General features: G+C 41.1%; 1 protein-coding gene across 5 annotated transcripts; it reads left to right on the top strand.

The window, feature by feature from the left end:
- The first annotated feature begins 1,441 nt into the window (after window positions 1-1,441).
- KCTD20 (potassium channel tetramerization domain containing 20) lies at window positions 1,442-21,436 on the top strand. Of its 5 annotated transcripts, none has more exons than XM_081946144.1 (9): window positions 1,442-1,458; window positions 5,115-5,202; window positions 9,366-9,524; window positions 10,828-11,008; window positions 11,315-11,417; window positions 12,351-12,471; window positions 13,769-13,966; window positions 16,769-16,879; window positions 17,740-21,436. In XM_081946144.1, the coding sequence occupies exons 3-9, from the start codon at window positions 9,404-9,406 to the stop codon at window positions 18,030-18,032; spliced, it is 1,128 nt and encodes a 375-aa protein (XP_081802270.1). In that variant the 5' UTR covers window positions 1,442-1,458; window positions 5,115-5,202; window positions 9,366-9,403; the 3' UTR covers window positions 18,033-21,436. The 5 variants fall into 5 exon arrangements, with proteins under 5 accessions (XP_081802270.1, XP_081802269.1, XP_081802272.1 ...); XM_081946143.1 differs by lacking the exon at window positions 1,442-1,458 and adding an exon at window positions 2,199-2,311; XM_081946145.1 differs by lacking the exon at window positions 1,442-1,458 and adding an exon at window positions 7,556-7,635 and having other exon boundaries at window positions 4,662-5,202.
- Window position 21,437: the final 1 nt, after the last annotated feature.

Below are 21,437 nucleotides of genomic sequence, written 5' to 3'. Positions count from 1 at the left end.
TGGCTTTGCTGGCCCAGTTCATAGCCAGTCATTCTTAGTAGTTGTGGACGCTTACTTGAAGTGGTTAGAGGTAGTCCTGATGACCTCCACAACGGCAGAAGCGGTCATCAAGGTACTACGGAGACTTTTCTCCACGCACGGCCTGCCCGACATCTTGGTCTCTGACAACGGGCCCCAATTCACGGCCATGCAATTTGAGACCTTCCTAGTAGATCAGGGAATCAGGCATTCCCTGGTCGCGCCATTCCATCCAGCGTCCAATGTTCAGGTGGAGAGAATAGTGAGATCTGCAAAAGAGGCCCTCTCTAGGATGGGCCCGGGTGATCAGATTGACCATTACTTGCTAATTCAGCACATCACACCCAGTGCCACTACTGGGAAAAGCCCCTCCGAGCTTCTCATGGGTCACCGGCTACACCCCAATTATTCTGCCTCATCACCCCCAGACTCCACAAGCAAGATTCTGACTTTTAGCATAGGGGATTCGGTGTACGCCCACAACTACGCCGGGGGAACTCTGTGGATTCCAGACAGTGATAGGCATCTCCGGCCCTAGCTCTTACCTCCTAGAGCTCAAGGATGGTAGGAATTGGAGAAGGCATATTGACCAACTCCGTGGCTGCCTCTCCAACTCCACTCTTAGACAACCAGAGGTAACTCCTGCACGAGTTAGCCAAAGCCCTACCCAAATGGAGCAAACACTCACTCCTTCCACAGTCAGCTCAAGCCCGAGGGTACCGGGAAACTTATCTGGTTTTGTTGTAGGCCCGCAGCAAGCTCCGAGCGAACCGGCTCTAGAAGCTCCAGCAGTGGCCTGTGAAAGGTTCCAGGAGCTTTTACCAAGCGGAGCTGCGGAGCAAACAGGTCTGTCCGACCTGTCCAAGGAAACCCCTCCTACTGAACTGCGCAGGTCAGGCAGAGCTACCCAAAAGCCCACCTACCTGCGTGACTATGTTACCAGTAGGATTGTCCCATCTAAGAGGGGAGTGGTGTTAGATACTTGTACTAACTGCAGTGATTTCCACCAAGGTCCTCTGTTCCGGTGGGAACAGAGGTTTAATCCTATTGGTTGAAGGATCTGACAGCTTCCTATAAAAGGGCTGCTGTCAGACTCAACCTTCGCTGGATTGTTCTCACTTGTTAATAAAGAGCTGTTGTTACCATTAAACCTGTGTGTGCCTATCCATTACCCAATCTAACAGTAGGCACTCTGGTGCGCTTATGCATGCCCCTTAAAGACCTCTTAGGAATGGGGTGAAGTCAACAGTAGACAGTCTAAGGTTAAAGTTTTGAGGGTTTGGGGAAGAAACTACATTGTCAGGTAGTGCATTCCAGACATTGACAATTCTGTTACTGAAGTCGTATTTTCTGCAATCAAGTTTGGAGTGATTTACCATAAGTTTGTATCTCTTGTCAGTTCGTGTGTTGTTGTGGTTGAAGGGAAGTATTCATTGACAGGTAGGACATTGTAGCATATAATTTTATGTACTACGTTTAAATCGGAGACAGCAATGTTCTAAATTGTCTAAGCCCAAAATTTCAAGTCTGGTGTCATAAGGTATTCTGTTGCCATAAGGTATTCTGTTGCAAGCAGAGGAGTGAAGGACTCTTACTGTAGTTCTCCAAATACCTATTTCACTATGTATGTGGCTTGCAGAGGCACACCAGAATCAGAATTAGAAGTGGCAACTTTATTAGTGAATCTACTCCCTGAAAATGTCATATTAGCTTGGGAATTCTGGGCGTTGAAGTCCACTGATCTTAAACTTGTCAAGATTGAGAAACACTGGGAACCCCTCAGTTAGAGAGGGGCAATAATGGATTAATAGAGCAATATATAATTAGGGAATAAAATATTTTATCATTGTTAAATATATTTAATAATATATTTATGAAATAATAAATTATTAAAATATATTGAACATATTGAACAATTAGGAAAAAAAATCCTCCTTGTAAGGGAAATAGGGGGCATAAAAAGCACTAATTTAACAAATAAAAATAAAAATTAATAACTACAACAGTGGTTATTGCGATTTTTAAGGCATGCAGTTTGAACTCACATCCTTTGCAGGGCAGTATTCCCAGAGCAAAGGTGCTTACCGTACAAGTATGAGCATATTCTCTCTTCTTTTCTTTTACTGGGCAGGGACTCTTAATTTGAAATAATGCTCATGAATAATCGTTTGGATTTAGAAGGGGTGGGGATATATCAGCTCTTCCGCCGCTTGGATTTATCCACATTGTTATTAAAAGTAGATTTCCAAGCTGCAGCGCTGATTCATTAACAGGGATCCTTCGGTGAATGTCGGTAAGTAGACCATGCAAATAATGGCCTCTGCATTTTTCTGTATAGTCCAGCATAGAAATGAATGTCTATCAGACCAAAGTTTCCCATGCATATATTTAATTGCGGCCTGAAAGGAAAGGAAAGTGTTTCTCAATCTTTTTGAGATTTCTGCTCTTTAAAAGCTCGATCGCATTACGTAATTGAGGCATGGAAAAAGTATCGGCGGAAAGGCTAAATATCACAAGGTAGAAATCTCCCCAGGACGGTTGAAAGCGGCCATCAAAAAGAAAAAATAAATAAGTTATAGTGGCGGGGGGGGGGGGGGGAAATGCCCATGGTTCTCGGTGGGAGGGATTATCTTGCAATGTTTCTTGCAAGGGGGTGGGGGCTTTGCAGGGGTGGGGTGGGGGGCTTCAAGGAGAAGCTCCAAGCGAGCAAGGATCTTGAGTTCGTTTTTCTTGCGATCCCTCCTTAAAAGATTCCCGGGGTTGGGCAGAGTCTGGACTCAGCAATGGCATCCCTTCTTCCAGGGCGATGCTCCTCCATGAAGAAAGAAAGCCCTTCCCAAGGTTAATGATATCGTACATTGCAGCTTTACTGGTATCGTTCTTCTTTTCATGGTCGTCTCCATAGAGATTTACTCTCACGTAATTCCGAGATGCAGGGGGGGGGGGGATACTATATTCGGATTCAAAGGGGCTCATTCATTTTTCTAGGGCGAATTATCTTGTCAATTTGGCGGTGTTATTCATCCGATATTCAGATAAACTGCTTTGGATATTAGGTTGTTGTTTTTTTCTAGCAGTGAACAAATATAATTTAAGACGGAGGTTTTCCAACACTATTTTAACAATTGATTTACATTAATGTAAATTATGTGGGGATATTTTAAAATATGTGTCTTTTCTGTTATGTGAACATAAACTAATCTGGCAAAACAAAAGTTAAGCATTTTAAAAATCAAAAGTAATCTGTTTTTTTTTTAAATTGTCAATGCAGACTAAGGAATAGTAGCGAAATCTGCTGTGTTGTGATAAACTAAGTGTACCATATTCCCAAATTGCTTGGTGCTGTGAAATCTGAGAAATAAATCAGAATCAAAACGATGAATCAGGTTTCAGAGTCCAAATTCAACAAAATTGAAAGGAAACATTAAAAATGTCGTGCTTGGCACATTACTCTGCTTTCTCCCACCTGAGAAGAACTATGCCTCAGGTCCTGGTTAACAGGTAATAGATTTAATCTTTAATGCAAGGGTGGACAACTAGGTATGGCAACTTTACAACCTGAGGACTTCAAGTCCCAGAATTCCTGTCTGAACAGGACTGGCTCTGGAATTCTGGGAGTTGAAGTCCACAGGTCATAAAGCTGTCATAATTGCCTATCCTTGCCTCAAGTGTCTTCTGAATTGATGAGATCAAGAATTTTGCACTTTTTCCTAAAACAGTCTTACCTCCCCTGTGTCATCCAGGTCATTAATTACACATTTGAACAGAGCAGACACAACATCACTTTTGGTGAATCTAGTTTTTACTCCACAAAATGATAGAACATTGCCATATGATGTTTTAGTTATAGAACAGGCGTGGAAAATCAGTGTTGGGTTTTGTTTTGTTTTGTTGTTAAAATACAAAGATGGTTTTTCTTTTATTAGATGTGCTCAAGCAGAGGCTGGAGAGTCATCTTTTTTTATAGAATCATTAGATTAAATGGTTGGAATAGATTTGGAGCTGATCTAGTCTCACTGTTAAGTAAAATATTTTCTGTACAAAAGGAAATGCAGTATCACACGTCACTGTAACATATGAATCAGGATCTAGAGTACCACATCTCTAATCATCAGTTGGACCCATTAGTTTCTTCCAGGAAAAGACCCACCGGCGAGTGCATATTAAATACAGTGATATTTTGTGCTGCACTAATGTAGTTTTAAATCCCCAGTGTCTATGTAAATCATGAATAATAAATAAATGCCAAGATAGTCTTCTATTGATATTCACGTACTAGACATTCCCATTTCATTTTCCATGACTCCTTAGATTTTTTTTAGCATATGATTTTGCATATTCTAAAAATGAATTCTAAATTGCTGTTATTACATTTGTAAATAATGTCTGTAAAGGATTTTCTAGTAGTATACTACAGAGGATTTTGAAGCCCTTACAGCTGCCACCTCAAACTTGGATTTCACATGCTAGTTTGGCTGAGAACATTGCCACTCTGCAGTGATATTTACATTAAAAATTGCAACAATTGATCACTTATCCCAATAAATAGATTTAAGATATTCACTTCATAGCCCACTCCCATTTCTCAAATAAAAGCATTTTCTTGCTGTTTTGTGATTTGGATTCCCTATAGGTAAATCTTTGAGGATCAAATGGGAGCTGCATGCTACACCTCTCCTAATACATTAATGTGGCAGAAGGGGAAACATTCACGCTTTCCAAGTTATTTTCAATGCTCAAAAATTTCCATCTAGTCTTCTGAAAAAGAGGAAGTTAATAATTTCTGCTTTCTGACAATTAAAACTTTCTTGGTGAAAAATGACTATTCCTCAAACCTTCTTGTCTTCCAAATAAATATGAAAAAAGCATTACACGTCTGGAAATATGTTTGCCATGCTACAAGTTGCTTGAAGCAAAAAAAGTTTTCTCCGGATGTTTTTTTAATTCACCTGTCCATAGCTGTTGCTGTTTAAGTTTTAATGTTGTTCTGGAAGAGTTGGTGGTTTGGTAGGGCTCTTCCTTCTAATTATATATCAACAGTATGGAAAATACCAGGAGAACAAAAGGAATCATCTTCTTTGCTTCTGTGGTTGCAGAGTGAATGATGCTAGAAGGCTAGAAGAGCAGCCATTATCCATCCATTATACAGTGGCCTGAATTGCTTACTTTTCTTTCTATAGTTAGGTGAGCTTTGCATTTCTATTTCTTTCTTTTTATTCTTGCAGGGTTTCTTTTAGTTTGTGTTAGTTTTTATCTTTTTAGTTGTAATGTTTAATAAAATCATTATAAAGAAATCTTAGTGCACCAAGAAAACCTTTTTCTAATATAAACAGTCCTGGTCTCTAGGCGCAGGGGTGTCAAACTGTCGGCCCACGGGCCGGATGCGTCACATGCAGGCCACGCCCACTCTGCGAATGGAAAAATGTCGTGATACGTCACGCGATGGTGACAAGTTTGACACCCGTGCTCTAGAGGGACCTTCTTGGAAGAACGAGATGTAAATGGCTTTCTTGGGTTGAAAAGGATGGAGCCTCCCTGGTCCAGGGGTGGGTTCCTGCCAGTTCTAACCTTCTACAGAAGAGGTTCCACAAATCTACCGTGCCATTTAGAACCGGTTCCAGCTCCCTCTCCCCGCCCGTCTGCACCATGCTTGCCCCGCCCGACACTCACTGATTGGCAGGCTCACCAATCGCCCCGCCTGCCTCTAAGAGTCCTATCTAAACCTTAAAACTGTCAAGTTTGAACATCCCTGGGTTTTTTTTCTAAAAGGTTAGGGGTGCAAGGGTCTTGTAACTTGACAGCTTTAAGACTTGCACACTTCAATGCCAGAGTTCCTGAGCCAACATGACTGGAGGAGGAATTCTGGGAGTTGAAGTCCACAAGTCTTAAAAGCTGTCAAGTTTGAACACCCTTAGGGTTTTTTTTTCTAAAGGGTTAGGGTGCAAGGGTCTTGTAACTTGACAGCTTTAAGACTTGCGTGCTTCAAATGCCAGAGTTTCTGAGCCAACATTTTGGTTGCTAAGCAAGAGCATTGTTAAGTGAGTTTCACCACATTTTACAAGTTGGCCACACCCACCCAGTCACATGGCTGGCAAGCAACGCCCACCCAGTCACATGGCTGGTAAGCAACGCCCACCCAGTCACATGGCTGGCAAGCAACGCCCACCCAGTCACATGGCTGCAAGCCACTCCCACAAAGCAGGCCACACATACAGAAGAGGTTCTAAAAAATTTTGAAACCCACCATTGATCTAAGGATATGTAAGTTCATCACCAATTTATTACCCTCTCCAATTTTCTCTACTAATACCCTCTTATTCTCCAAATAAGAGAAGCAAAAACAATGCCAGACCCTGTGTTGTTTTTTTCTTGCCTGTCTCCGTCAGGAAAGCTGGAAGGTGATTCTTTTTTAAAAAAATATCTCCTGAATCCTTGTCAATCTGAAAACTATTCAAAACAGAAGCACTGAGCTCTGGAACCAATTCTGTAGTGGTTAGAAACATATCCTGATAGAAATGTAATATTTCATAATGAAACACGAGCATGCCTTTAATATTTCCATATTGGGAGAAAGTATATCGTGAGAGGGCAAAACAAATCGCATTCAGTTTTTATGGTAGAACTTAGAACTGTATATACTTCAGAAATAAAGCAAAATGATTTTTTCCAGAGTTCTATGCAGCCTCCCCCCCCCCCCGCCTCCTCTCCCAAATGCCGTTGTATTAACTTTAATAGTAGATATTTTGAAATACCTGCATTTTTTTTCCAGGCCTCTGCATGTTCCAAAGCATTTCCTTCAAATCATTTTTGGAAGCACGCACAGACCTAGCAACCATTTCCCTGTACACATTGTTCAAACTAAGTTGCCACATGCCTTGATGTGATTTTGGTTCAGCTTGTTGTTCAAACATAGCAATTGTGGTTCAATAAACCATAATTGATCAAGGTTTGGCATTATGCGCGAAATCCGGCACTATTGTATATAGCAGTGGTGGTTAACCTTTTAGGCACCGAGTGCCGAAACTGGAGTGTGTGTGTGTGCGCGGGCATGCATGCACCAGAGCACCAGAACCCGAAGAGAACAGCTGTCTGTCATGCATGCGCATGACAGAACCCAGAAAAGTAGCTGGCCGCTGTGCGCATGTGCACCGGCCAGCTGCTCTCTTCCAGGTTCTGGAGCTCCGGCATGAAGACCAGCTGGCCGGTATGCACACGCACACCGGAACCCGGAAGAGAGCAGCTGGCTGGCATGCGTGCAATGGAACCTGGACGAGCAGCTGGCAACGTCACATGTGCCCACAGAGAGGGCTCTGTGTGCCACCTCTGGCACGTGTGCCATAGGTTCTCCATCACGGGTACAAAGTATACATATAAAGACTGAATGTAATATGTTAATCATAAGTAGAATTCCAAAATACATTAAGCACATATCTTCCTTAAGTCAAGTTGCAAAAAAAATGAAAATTTTGGGTTTGTTGGAACTTCATCAAGCAATATTAGGGTTTCATTGACAAAAAATATCTCTCAATTTCTGTAGCTGGTTAAGCCATACTTAAGCCATGATTTTAAGTAGGAAGATGAAGAGCCAGAAAGGCAAATCCCTGGACCAAAATCTATGTAAGTTGCATGTTGTTTCTGAGTCATGCAGTGAAATGTGCTGTGTTGAGAAAAGAAATTAAACACATTCATATGTCAGCTACTGTCTCGTGATACTATTTACAGAACTGGATTTATTTTTAAATGTGAGTATGTCAATAGGGCAGTTTTAGGTTGCTAATAAAAATGGTTAACTGGAGGATTGGAAAAACAAATAGATATTTCATTAGATTTACGGTATGATCTTAAATATTGTTTAACAGTATTGCACTTTTTTTTAAAGCTGCTAACTTAGAAACTTAGATGTTATTTGGTGTTCTAGTTAAAAGAGTCAGTTTAGTGTGATGATTAAAGCACCAGGCTAGAAACTGGTTGATTGTGAGTTATAGTCCTGCTTTCAGTACAAAGCCAGTTGTGTGACCTTGGGTCAGTCACCCACTCTCAGCCCTAAGAAGTTGGCAATGGCAAGTCATTTCTAAAATCTTCTTGTTAAGAGTCAAAACTAACTCAAGCCACCTATCTCCCCAAAAGACACTGTTTGCCATTTTGATTTCTTAGAGCCAAGGACTTGGGCTAAGAAGGTATAGGCAGCATTATATGTAACAGAAAAGTGAATTCATCACAAAAAAGGGAATTGATTTGCATTTATTTAATTTAGATATTTATTATTCCCATGTGCTATTTCTTCAAACAGCCAGGGACATAAGATTAATGAGGCTGCTTCACAAAAGTCACTTTCTTTTGGAAGGTATGCAAATCTGAATACTAGTGTCCATGTCTCTTGTTTAGTTTGCTGTGTGTAAACTGTTGAGAATCTGCCGGTAAGCTTTCCAATAAGAACACATCTAGCAGAATAGATATTTTCACTACCTGAACATATGAGCCACTGCATTGATGTTCTTCTCCCCATTCATGTGTGTACGTAGAACAAGATCTTGTATGAAATCAATGTTCATAGGTACCTGCTTGTTTGATTGATTAGATGCCACCACGTCACTGCTGACTCCTAGCAACCACATGGATAGATTTTCTCTAGGATGATCTTTCAGATCTTCCAATGATGCACTCAGTATCAATGTAACACAGACTGTCCACATTGTTGCTAGCCATCCTTTTCTTCTCTTTCTAGCCCCTTGCACAACATTAGAGTTTTCTTCAGAGAGCTAGATCTTTGTAAAATGTTTTGGTAAATGTCAAGGCCAAGTATGAAAGAAAAATATTGAAATTCTAAGAGGAAAAAAGTCATATGAAGTCATAGTCCGCATGGTGAAGTGATTAGAGAGGCTTCCCCAGCTTGCTGCCTTCCAGTTTCCACATATACTGTACCTTGTGCAGGCTAAACATATTTCATGGGCACCAAATTGAGTCAAGCTGAGAAAAGAATATGCTGCTGAGACCACAGTCTAAGTTCTTGTTTTATTAGTTGATGATTTTGGCCATCTATTGTTGGAAGCCATGAGCTGCTGTTAAAATTTGGATAGTGGAATGAAGGCAGAGAAAGTGAGTAGGAACATATCACACATATATGATCGCTAAGAGACTTTGGCACCTTGTCTTTGTTTTTATGGGTGATATGAGATTCTAGGGTCTATACTGCATCTTCATATATTTTCTACCTCTTTTGTATTAGCAAAGCATGCCGAAGGACCTCCAGGGGATGCCTATGGCCTTAAGCATGTTGCTCGAAGAAAGAATAGACCGAGAGATTTTGTGGTGATGTAGATCTTTTTTTTTTTCTTTCTTTCCTGTAGGACTGCTTTTCCAGCTGAATATTAGTCATGCCGGTGGAATGGAGAAATTGAGTAATCAAGAGCTTGAGAATTTAGCTTCTTCAACCCATGATCAGGACAAAGGCAGTGTGAAGCAGGGCAGTTACAGCATTAACATGTTTCCTTTGTGCAGAAATCATGGTAAGGACAAAACCAGGTTTTTTTAAAGAAAAAATTAAAATGTACCACAAAACGTGGTCTTGCGTAGCTCTTTGGGATCAAGTTATTAATGGCTGCATTTCCACAGAATTTTTAACCAGTTGTTACCATACTGTGAATAAAATGCACTGAGGTGTGCATAGCCCATTAGGTTATATTTGTCTCTTCTGGATAGGGTAAAACCTAAATAGATAAATTGTAATCAAATAAAATGAGCCAAGTGTGAAAACAAAGAGATTGCAGTTCTATCCCTAGATACATTCATACCAGCTGTGTGAAAATTCAGATAACTATAGACACATGAATGCAGAGTGTGAATCAGTCTTCTGTCTGATCAAACTACTACAGATCCTTAAACACAATACGTTTATTATGTAATCAACCTGCCTAGGACATGAACTGTACCAAAGATTGAGCCATTCACAATCTCCATCTGGACTCTTCCATCTTTTTTATATCATAAGAAGAAAGTGTGGAACAATTTTGCATTGTTTTATATTAATTCATCTAGAATAATCTGCCTATAGGTATTCTAAACCAGTGATGCTTTTTCTTATGACATTGGGGCATTTCTGTATTAACCCACAATCAATGTATTAAATATAGTTTGATGGATGAGGTTGAGCTCAATGGTGGATAGAGATTGAACTCCGCCTCAAAATCAGGAGGCTGTGATTTCAGTCCTAGGTAGTGGGAGATATTTATCTCTCTGGACACAAAGAGAACATATCTACTGTGAGCTCCACATAGGCATAAGGAAGGGCATCTGGCCAGTAAATGCTCAGCTCCATTCAGTCACCCCAACTCCACCCTGATGCAGGGGATAACAGGGTTGTTGAAAGAAAAAACATGTATTAAATATAATTAACCTCGTTAACCAGTTTGGTCTAGTAATTAAGGCATCAGGTTAGAAAGCCAGAGATTGAGTTTTAGTTTTAGTTTGTCTTAGCTATAAAAGTCAGCTGGGTAACTCTCTCTCAGCTCTCTAGCTCTCTCTCAGCCTAACCCACCTCACAATGTTGCAATTGTGGGGAAATAGGAGGAGGAAGGTGTAATTGGGTATTCTTTCCGCCTTGTTATTTATAAAAATAATAAAGGTAGGATATAAATAAAACAATCACTTTGAGTTATAGGTGAACTTTTTAAATCTAATCGTTGATGCCAATTATTCAGATGCTGCTCATATCTGGTTCTTTAGAAGAACAGCTCAGATCTGCTTTTCACCCAGCAAGTTCTCTATGTTCTAATGGCTTTGAATATGTCAATATTATTATTTTCTTCCCAGGAGGGAGCAAACGAAATCCAGGCTACTACAGTACACAAGAACAGTCTGGGAACAGTCCTAACAACATGAGCAATAGTCCACAACTCCAAGCCCCAGAGAAAGTGACTCTTATTGTAGATGGAGCAAGATTTGTTGTAAACCCACAAATTTTCATAGCCCATCCTGATACAATGTTGGGAAGGTAAGTGACTCCGAGATCTAAAGAATTCCAGAAGCTGTTTGACATGCTTTCCTATCGTAGAGGTATGGCCAGACTAAGCAGGATTCTGAATGGTATGTGTAAAATTATATCAAGTGCTTAGATCTAGTTTTTCTATTCAGTGTTAGCAATTCAATCACAATTTCTAGGCTTCAAAAAATAAAAACTTTGTAAGAGCTAGATAATTTTCACGATAGTCCCCAATAACAGCTTGCTAATATAGATATTATTCTTTGCTTAAGTGGTCTTAATCTGATCTACCTACCTTAAGTTCTTTCTGCTTTGCAGAATGTTTGGACCAGGACGAGAATATAACTTTACGCGTCCAAATGAAAAGGGTGAATATGAAATTGCAGAAGGCATCAGTTCTGCTGTTTTTCGGATTGTGCTGGTGAGGATGCAGAAGCAGAGCTATTTCTCCTATTTGTAAAGTTCCTATTCTTGCTTTCAACTTTAAGGGAATTCTGATTTTCTTGATAAGTATATTTTATTCTATTTAGACTTCATTTTCTCTTTCATTTTTCTCCATTTAAGGGAGTCCATATCATTTTATTTGATAGATTTATATCTAACAAATAATTTATATCTTCCCTCTAAGACAGGGGTGTCCAAACTTGGCAACTTTAAGACTTGTGGACTTCAACTCCCAGAATTCCCCAGCCAGCTCTGCTAGCTCTGCTGGCTAGGGAATTCTGGGAGTTGAAGTCCACAAGTCTTAAAGTTGCCAGGTTTGGACACCCCTGCTCTAAGAGCTCACAAAATTGCTTAGGGATCTTGGTACATTTTATTTCCACAAAACCAACCCTATTAGGTAGGTTAGGCTGAGGTAGAGTAACTGATCCAAAATCACTCAGTGAGTTACAGTGGTTAAGAGCAAACCTGAACCTGGATCTGTCTGCTCCTAATACATTAGATGAATTGCTGCCCATGATATATTGGGCTTTGAATCCCAAATTCACATAGGAAAAAAGACTTGGAATTCTGGGAGTAGAATTCAACTCATCTAGCAAACACAAAGTCAAAGTTGAACATGATATGTGTGCGCGCACACACACACACAGACATACACACATATATAATCTCACATTTTTATCAAATGATTTATTCTGTATTTATTATTCAGGGAGAAGGAAGAATATAATCCTATTAATGGTCAGCTTTTAAAAATAATATAAAAAACAATTGCCATTATCTACCAACTGTATGTAAAGCATAACAATATGCCTAAACTATCAGTAGATGACTGATTGCCTGTGCATGCTATTTTGAATGTTTTTGATGGAGAAATGTATTAATAATAATATTTTATCCCTTGACATTTCAGGATTATTACAAAACTGGAATCATTCACTGTCCTGATGGAATTTCTATTCCTGATCTCAGAGACACTTGTGACTATCTTTGCATCAATTTTGATTTCAACACAATCAAGTGTCAAGATTTAAGTAAGTATAACAGCATTTATAAGGAACGCGGTGGCTCAGTGGCTAAGACGCTGAGCTTGTTGATCAGAAAGGTCAGCAGTTCGGCAGTTCGGCAGTTCGAATCCCTAGTGTCACGTAATGGGGTGAGGTCCCGTTACTTGTCCCAGCTTCTGCCAACCTGGCAGTTCAAAAGCATATAAAAAATGCAAGTAGAAAAATAGGGACCACCTTTGGTGGGAATGTAACAGCGTTCCAAGTGCCTTTGGCATTTAGTCATGCCGGCCACATGACCATGGAGACATCTTCGGACAGCGCTGGCTCTTTGGCTTTGAAACGGAGATGAGCACTGCCCACTAGAATTGGGAACGACTAGCACATATGTGCAAGGGAAACCTTTACCTTTAACAGCATTTATAACGGCCTTCCCCACACAAATGCTCTCCAGATATGCTATCTTCAGTTCCAGAATCTTATCTCCATCATGGTCCATTGATCATACTGGCCAGCATTTTGAAAATTAAAGCCCAGTCCCTTTTGGAGAGATTTAAAGTAAGGAACACTTGCCTAAGGGAGAAATGTATCAATTCCTTATACATTTATATGCTTTTAGATTTTGTGCTAGATCTTGCTGTTGAGATGATATGGCAGTGATGGCGAGCCTATGGCACGCGTGCCACAGGTGGCACGCGGAGCCATTTGTCAGGGCACGCGAGGCACTGCCCTGTCAGCTGGCCAGCGCACATGCACGCACTGGCCAGCTGAGTTCACCTTTTTAAAAGCCATTTTCCACCCTCCCCAGGCTCCAGAGGCTTTATAGCAGCCTGGGGAGAGTGAAAAGAGCCTCCCCCGCCCCCCCGGAGGCTTCAGGGGACCGTCCAGAAGCTTCCCGGACACCTTCGGAGTGCTTAAAACCACCCTCCGAGCAAACGGAAAACTCTGCTCGGGGGGTCGTTTTAAGCGTTCCGAAGGCTTCAGGGAAGCCTCCGGATGGTCCCTGAAGCCTCCGGAGGGCCTCCGGGGGGGGCGGGGGAGGCTCTTTTCGCCCTCCCCAGGCTCCTATAAAGCCTCTGGAGCCTGGGGAGGGCGAAAAAAGCATGTAAAAATGAGGGGGGCGTGCATTGTGTGCACATGCGCACTGGGGGGTCGCGCATTGCATTATGGGTGCGGCACGCCCGCACATGACCCCCGTGCGCTCCCCCCACTTGTGGCACGCGAGCCAAAAAAGGTTCGCCATCGCTGTGATATGGTATGCGATTGATAGAGTTAGATGTATAACATTCAGCCATATTCAGGAAAGCCATATATCTTATTTCCTTAGGTGCATTATTGCATGAACTGTCCAATGATGGGGCTCATAAGCAGTTTGATGGCTATTTGGAAGAGTTAATCCTGCCAATAATGGTTAGTAGTGCTAAAAAAGGAGAGCGTGAATGTCATATTGTCGTATTAACGGATGAAGACATAGTGGACTGGGATGAAGATTATCCACCTCCAATGGGAGAAGAATATTCACAAAGTAAGTTTTAAATATTTTTAAATGTTACATAAAATACATTTTAAAGTAAAAATAATATTGCGCTTTTATAAAGAAAATCTCTGTTAGTGTCTTGTGCAAATATCAATTTCCACGGGTCTGTGCATCCCAATATACATTTAAGTATATAAAAATCATATTGATTGTGACATACTACACTGCTGAATGTAAAACTGTATGTTTAAGTCCATATACCAGTGATGGTGAACCTATGGCATGTGTTTTTGGGTCTGCTGCGAATGCTAGGGGGCTGGGGCACATTTGAGAGATGCGCATGCATGCATGGGGGGGCAGGACGCACATGCAGGGGCATGTGCGGGGGGAGTCACGTGTGCATGCGGGGGGGTCGGGATGCACACAGGCGTGTACACATGCACGGGCGGGCACGCACGTGGGGTTGTACCCGCATTGCATTATGGGTGTTGGTGCACGCATGCGCTTTCAACACTCTGGGCCAAAAAGGTTAGCCATCACTGCCATATACCATTATAAATTACTAATAGAATCCTTGAAATAAATGTGCAATTTTAGTTTATTAATTGCTTGGGTGATAGATATTTCCTTGCTACAGGAATATTACAATGTTTCTTTTAACAGCAGTATTTTTCCATGGGAAAAATGCAGTGCTTCCTGAAGTTTCTGCACTGGTATTTTAAATGCTTTATAAAATATGATAATAAAAGTGATATGAGTATGAAATGCCTTACAATCAGACAGGGAGATGGGTAGCATATGAACCAATCAACCGAACAAAGCACCAGGCTAGAAAGTAGGAGATTGTAAGTTCAAGTGCTGCCTTATCCATGAAGGCCAGCTAGGTGTCTTTGGCCCAGTCATTCTCTCTCAGTCTAGCCCACATTACAGGGTTGTTGTTGTGAGGAAATAAGAGGAAGAAGGTGCCTCTTGCCTATTGGATGCAAATAAATAATAAAAAGCCATACCCGAGTGGAGCAATGAAGAAATATGAATATATAAATCAATGCATTGAAAAACTTCATAGGCTTTTAGTGGATATGGTGCCATGTCTGTCAGACCTGGAAGCCATCTTTTAAATTTGGGCCTTCAGGCCTGCCCCATTTTCTACTGTGGGGAAAATGGGAAGGGGGATTATTTAGAGTAGGGGTGATATATAGTCAAAATAACATTCTTTTCTCAGAGAGTCAAGGCCACCTTGCCTGTGCAGCTGCAATGACGTGACTGGGAGGCATCTCCAGTTTTGGATAGTGCCTGATTGGATCATGTGATGGACATGTAGAGGCTGGGCAGGGACTTGAACTTTTTGTTGGGTGGGGAAAACCTGGGAACTTTCAGATTCGGGTTTTTCCAGATGTGCCAATATGACATCTCTAATAAAGTGGAACTTTGAGGAAACTCAAGCCTCCGATTCTTCTTTTGTTGGGGGTGTTCCTTGGAACCCTGACATTAACCCGAATCTGAAAGTTGGGGGTGTTACTTGGAACCCTGACAGTGTCTACATTGCATTGCAAAGGAAACAGCAGGGTAGCAAAGACATAGTAGTGGCATCTGTTCAGATGCCTTTCCAGATGTGACCTTGGCAGAAAGTTACTAACCCATTGAATGATGGATGGTGAGTGAGGGATGAGAGTTCCCGTAGAACACTAGCAGCTTGAAAAACAAGATGACAAATAAGATGCTTAAACCACTTTGGAGAATTAAAAAAAAGATAAATTCTAAGTAAAACATTCACAAACTAAAGGCTATAACAAGCTCCATGAGCAAGATGCAAAATCAACGGAATGGGAAGGGAATGAGAGAGAAACTTCATCAGGGCGGCAGTATTGTTGGCAGAGCAGAAGGAGGTTGAGGCAAGAATTTGCTCCAGGGAAAATAAATCACATTGTGGCTGCTGAACCACAGCAAGACTTTTCTGAGAAAAGCAGGAACTTCCTAATTTAAGGGAAAGAAGTAAACATTTCTGCTTTTACAGAAATAAGAGCAAGGGAACAAATAGCCTTTTGACATTATGAAGCTGCCAGTCTTCCTTGTTAGTATAGGGCAGCAATGGCAAACCCTTTTTGGCTCACGTGCCATAAGCGGCGGCAGCGCAAGGGGTCATGCGTGGGCATGCTGCACCCATAATGCAATGCGCAATCCCCTCCAGTGTGCATGCGCTCATGACAGGCGCTCCCCCCATTTTTTGCATGCTTTTTTCACCCTCCCCAGGCTCCAAAGGCTTTATAGGAGTCTGGGAAGGGCGAAAAAAGTCTCCCCCGCCCCCCCCAGAGGCCCTCCGGAATCCTCAGGGACCTTCAAGAGGCTTCCCTTAAGGCTCCGGAGGACTAAAGATGACTCTACGAGCCAACTGGAAGTGACTTCCGGTTTGCTTGTAGGGTCGTTTTTAGTGCTTCAGAGCCTTCAAGGAAGTCTCCTGAAGGCTTAAATCAACCCTACGAACAAACTGGAAGTCTGTTCCCGAACTTCCGGTTTGCCCATAGGGCTGGTTTTTTGCGCTCCGGAGGCTTCAAGAAAGAAGCTGAAGCCTCCGGAGAGCCTCCGGGGGGCGGGGAAGCTGTTTTCCTCTCCCCAGGCTCCTATAAAGCATCTGGAGCCTAGGGAGGGCGAAAAATGGCTTTAAAAAAGGCTGAACGCATGCCATAGGTTCGCCATCCCAGGTATAGGGTCTTTGAAAATCACCTGTATTTTCAACTATTTTTGAAAATTTTTGATAAAAAGTTGCCCAATTATTGTTTGTCTCAGCAAATTTAAGAATAGCTGTTGTACTCATGTTCATTAATTAATGTGGCTTTTTTTCTCACCTCCAAGTTCTGTATAGTTCTAAACTCTACAGATTCTTCAAGTACATTGAGAATCGGGATGTTGCAAAAACTGTTTTGAAAGAACGAGGCCTCAAAAACATAAGAATTGGCATTGAAGGTATGTAAAGTGTTTTCTAAGTAATACAAACTGTTAAAAAAGGAAAGCAGCTGCACTTTCCTTTTCAAAACATCTATTTACTGTTTTTATTAGTTAGCCCTACGTAGTTTTGCTGATTCCTTAAATGATACATTTTGCTGAGGTCTTTGGAATGACCCACCCAGTCAGTTCCTGACAAACCCTTAACATTCCTTGCCTATTTCTGAAGTTTTCCATGAGGGTGGAGTGGGTGGATGTTATTTAAAGTCTGCTCCTCCCTTCTGAAATTAGCAGCAGCAACCTGACTCAAGGCCAAGCTAGACATATAGTTCAATTTTGTGTACTGAACACATGAATCAGTTCCATTTATATTTTCAGTGCTGAGAAAGTCTCTTCTTTGTGTCAGTCTTTTTAAGCCTCAAGATGTCTTGGGATCAGTCCTCCCAGGCCAAATGGCCTCCTTTTTAGGATATTATCCTTTTAGGAATATTTATTACTTGAAGAAATAATTAAGCTTACACATAGGGATGGGAATTGGCCGGGGGGAGTTTGGGAGGATAATTATACCTGAATAACTGTGTTTCAAAGGCATGCAGTGGCTCAGTGGCTAAGACGCTGAGCTTGTCAATCAGAAAGTTCGGCAGTTCAAAAGCACGTAAAAATGCAAGTAGAAAAATAGGGACCACCCTTGATGGTAACTACATTCTGTGCACCTTCGACGTTTAGTCATGCCGGCCACATGACCACAGAGACGTCTCCGGATAGTGCTGACTCTTCGGCTTAGGAATGGAGATGAGCACCGCCCCTTAGGGTCAGGAACGACTAGCACCTACTGTATGTGAGAGGGGAACCTTTACTTTTACCTTTTAACTGCGTTTCAGGTTACCCCACTTGTAAGGAGAAAGTGAAAAAGAGGCCTGGAGGGCGCTCTGAAGTTATCTACAACTATGTTCAACGTCCATTCATCCAGATGTCTTGGGAAAAGGAAGAAGGAAAAAGTCGGCATGTTGATTTCCAGTGTGTTAGAAGCAAATCTCTAACAAACCTTGTAATGGCAGGTGAAGACATAGCAGAAGACCAAGAGGTTATGTTGCATCACCCTCCCCAGGTAGACGAGCTTGATCGATTAAACGCACCACTCTCTCAAATGGATGCTAATGAAGGGGCAGATTAATTAAGCAGCACAAATGGCTCTCAAATGGACTTCCTTGAGCTTTTGGGTGGGGACTTAATGCCCAACTCAGAGCCGAATTTTCTTGTCACGGTTGCTATAGTTTCCAAATATAGTCTCTTCAAGCCCAGAGGACTTTTTTTAAAAAAACAAATTTGCTTCTTGAGGGTCCCAAGCATTCTCTTAGGAGGATTGGAAATCTGAGGATTGAGCTAACATTTATCCCTGTGGCTAAATAATTGCATTGGAACTGAAAGAATGAGAACCTATTTTCAACTCACTTGAATTGAAAGGATTGATTATGTGACATCAAGTCATTTTTGATTCCTACCACTTAGATTTTCTCCGTCCCAAATTTGTTTGTTCAAGTCTTCCAACAGTGCACTCCCAATGCCCCTGCAACTGCCCATCCATCTTGCTGATGGTTGCCCTCCTCTTCTCTTTTCCTTCCTGCTTTCCCAGCATTAGAGCTTTTTCTCGAAAAACTTTGTGTAAAATATTAGAAGTGGCATAGTTTGACGCTGGTCATTTGTGCCTCAAGTGATAAAGTCTACGTTGAGCTGTTTGATGTTCCATTGAATTGGAAGGAATGCAACATAAAAAAATGTGTTAAAGTCTTCATTAACATTAGTGTACACAGACTCAGTTTTAAAAGGTACCATATCATAAAGGATTCCATTGTGGTATTACAGTCATTATCAGTATCATAGCAATGTGTTTGGTAACCCTTCATCCTCCATTACCTGGCTGAAGTAGATATTTATAGACAAACATCACACCTATGATGCATGCACTTTTGTCACCTTTCTGTTCAGTTTCCTAATATTGACATAACAGCTCGGAAAAGAAGATCAGACACACTTAACAAGGTAAGCACCAACAGGGAGAAATTAGAATCTGTGGATGACCAATGAACCACTCAAATTATTTGCAAGGAAACAACCAGTGCTACTTTACACATATGCCTGAGTTGTGCTTACTTACTGGAAATAAGCTACTGGGATACAAAAGAAAGTACCACTTGCAGAAAATAATGCGTAATCTTGGGCTCAAACATTCAAGCAGTAACACTGGAGGAACGAAGATGGCTGAACATTCCCTCCCCTCAAAGCAAAGGCTGCAAAGCAGCATTTCTTGAATGGAAAGAACTTTCTTGTGGAAGTATTCCACAGCGTTTTTTTAAGAAAGTGACTCTTGCAGGAAGAGCAGCTACAGCAGCTATCATTTGAGTCTCGAGTCTGGAAAACACTTTGTGGTTGTTCCCTATAATCCGTCCTCTAGGCTAAAGATACTGATCTTTGATACTAGCAAGGATGTCAGCTTTGTCATCACTTCTCAGCATTTTGGCTAAGATCAATTGCAGGAGTAAGTTTCCTACCCTGTTTTCCCAAAAATAAGACTTCCCTGGATAATAAGCCCAGCCAGGCTTTTGAGCGCATGCGCTAAAGTAAGCCCACCCTGAAAATAAGTCCTCCCTGAACATATTGCAACACAGCAGCAGCCATGAGGTGACCATGCCTCTTGCACCTCAAAAATAATAAGACTCCCCTGAAAATAAGGCCAAGCACTTATTTCGAGGTTGAAAAGAAAATAAGACCCTGTCTTATTTTTGGGGAAACACAATAGCTGTCTCAGCATCGTGGGACAATCAGGCTGCTTGAGGCTGGCCCTTGAAATAATCGATTGGGAAACATAATCAGTAGGATCAGTAGAAAATTATATATCGCAGGGCTCCTCAGATTTGTATTCCGCAATTCACAAAAATGATGAGTTTTTGTGATCCCCTCCCCCCATTAACAACTCATTTCATTGGGATTCTGGTTGGGCAATAAATAATAAAACCTTTTAATGATTAAAATTGAATTCATGTATCAAATCAAGCCATGATAAAACTTGACATTTATAGTCAGAACCAGCGGTGGGATTCACTTAGGTTTACCACTGGTTTGCAACTGTGAGCGTGCAGGCCCACGTTGTGCATGCGCCTTCCACGCATGCGTGCAGCCTTCTAAGCATGCGCTTTGCTCGCGCACGTTGTACATGCATGTACGGTGTCAAAAACGAGGCTACAAGGGATGTTTTGGCAGTTCGGCGATACCAGTTTGGGTGAACTGGTCCAAACCGGCTGAATACCATCTGTATACTGTCAGAACAGTAAGGAGATCCCCACTTCTAATAATAAATGCCAAAGTTAATATTAAGGGGAAAAGTTTTTTTTTTCTTTCCGTTCAATTATAATTTGCCTTCTTACAATTTGAAATGATTATAGAGCGTCTTGCACTCTGGAATGATGGAGAACCAGTCTTGTCCTTTTCATTCAGGTACAGTATTCCTTCAGGTACAAGAATATTGTCATACCTCCCTGCCTCCTTTTCTTTTTTTTCCACAGCTAAGCATTCCTAATTCCTAAATCCTCTTTTGTAATAAGACTTGGTTTCTAATCCGCTGCTAATTCTAATTTCCCTTTCTGAATCAGTTTATCTAAATCTTTTTTAAACTCTGGTACCTAGAAATAGATGCCGTAATCAATATTGGGACCAGTGAGTGCAAAATCTTATGCAAGCCACATTATAAACTAAGTTTGAATATGGAGTACAATTAGCTAAGATTAAATATTTTCTTGGAGGCCAATCATCTAGACAAATTTGTTTTAAATTTGGCAACTTCTAAATTGATTGACATTTTTTCCCAATTTTCCAAAGCGAGTAATGCAAATTTGGTTAAGATATCTTATGTACTCCATGGTATTTACATGTTGATGGGCTACAGTGTCCCAGAAAGTATGATTGATGAAGGGTGCAGAAACATCTGGTTCAGCAACATCTGGAGGCCATAGCTTTTTTGGACCAAGAAAAAAATTGCTATAGCAGATAAAAAGCAATGATTGTGCCATTGCACCCAGATCCAAAGCACAATGTTAGGAAAATCATGGTTTCAGTGGGTACAGACCATACCTGAAATTAACTCACTGGATAGATAAAATAAAAAAGTAACTTTTTAATTAAAACAATGACAAATTCAGGTCTGTGAAGTTTAGGCTCATTGTATCCCAGTGAACTGAATAATCACCTATTTCGTATGCAAAGGCCAGCGGCATTTCTTGTAGAACCACTCCGATCAGTAGAGTGAGCATTAGAGGCAGTACAGTTCAAAAGTTTTTCACACAGATTTATTCTAAAAAAATATTTCTTAATTGATGCAAGTTTTTCTTTTCTCCTCCCATTGCATTTGAGCAAATGGAAAATTTCAATTCAGGAGTAATCACAACCTTATTAGTTTATTATTGTGATTTAGTTTATAATTTAATTCAATGCTTAGCATTTACAAGATCATGCTGTTTCAGTGTTTTTTGTAAAAGTTATTTTATATACTTCTTCATAGACTTTATTAAAGTACTTTTTAATCTAT

Source organism: Natrix helvetica (genome assembly GCF_964273705.1).
Source record: "Natrix helvetica genome assembly, chromosome: 3".
NCBI classification, from domain to species: Eukaryota; Metazoa; Chordata; class Lepidosauria; order Squamata; family Natricidae; genus Natrix; species Natrix helvetica.
The sequence above is the reverse complement of the archived record's forward strand: the minus strand, read 5'-3'. Positions and strand labels throughout refer to the sequence as shown.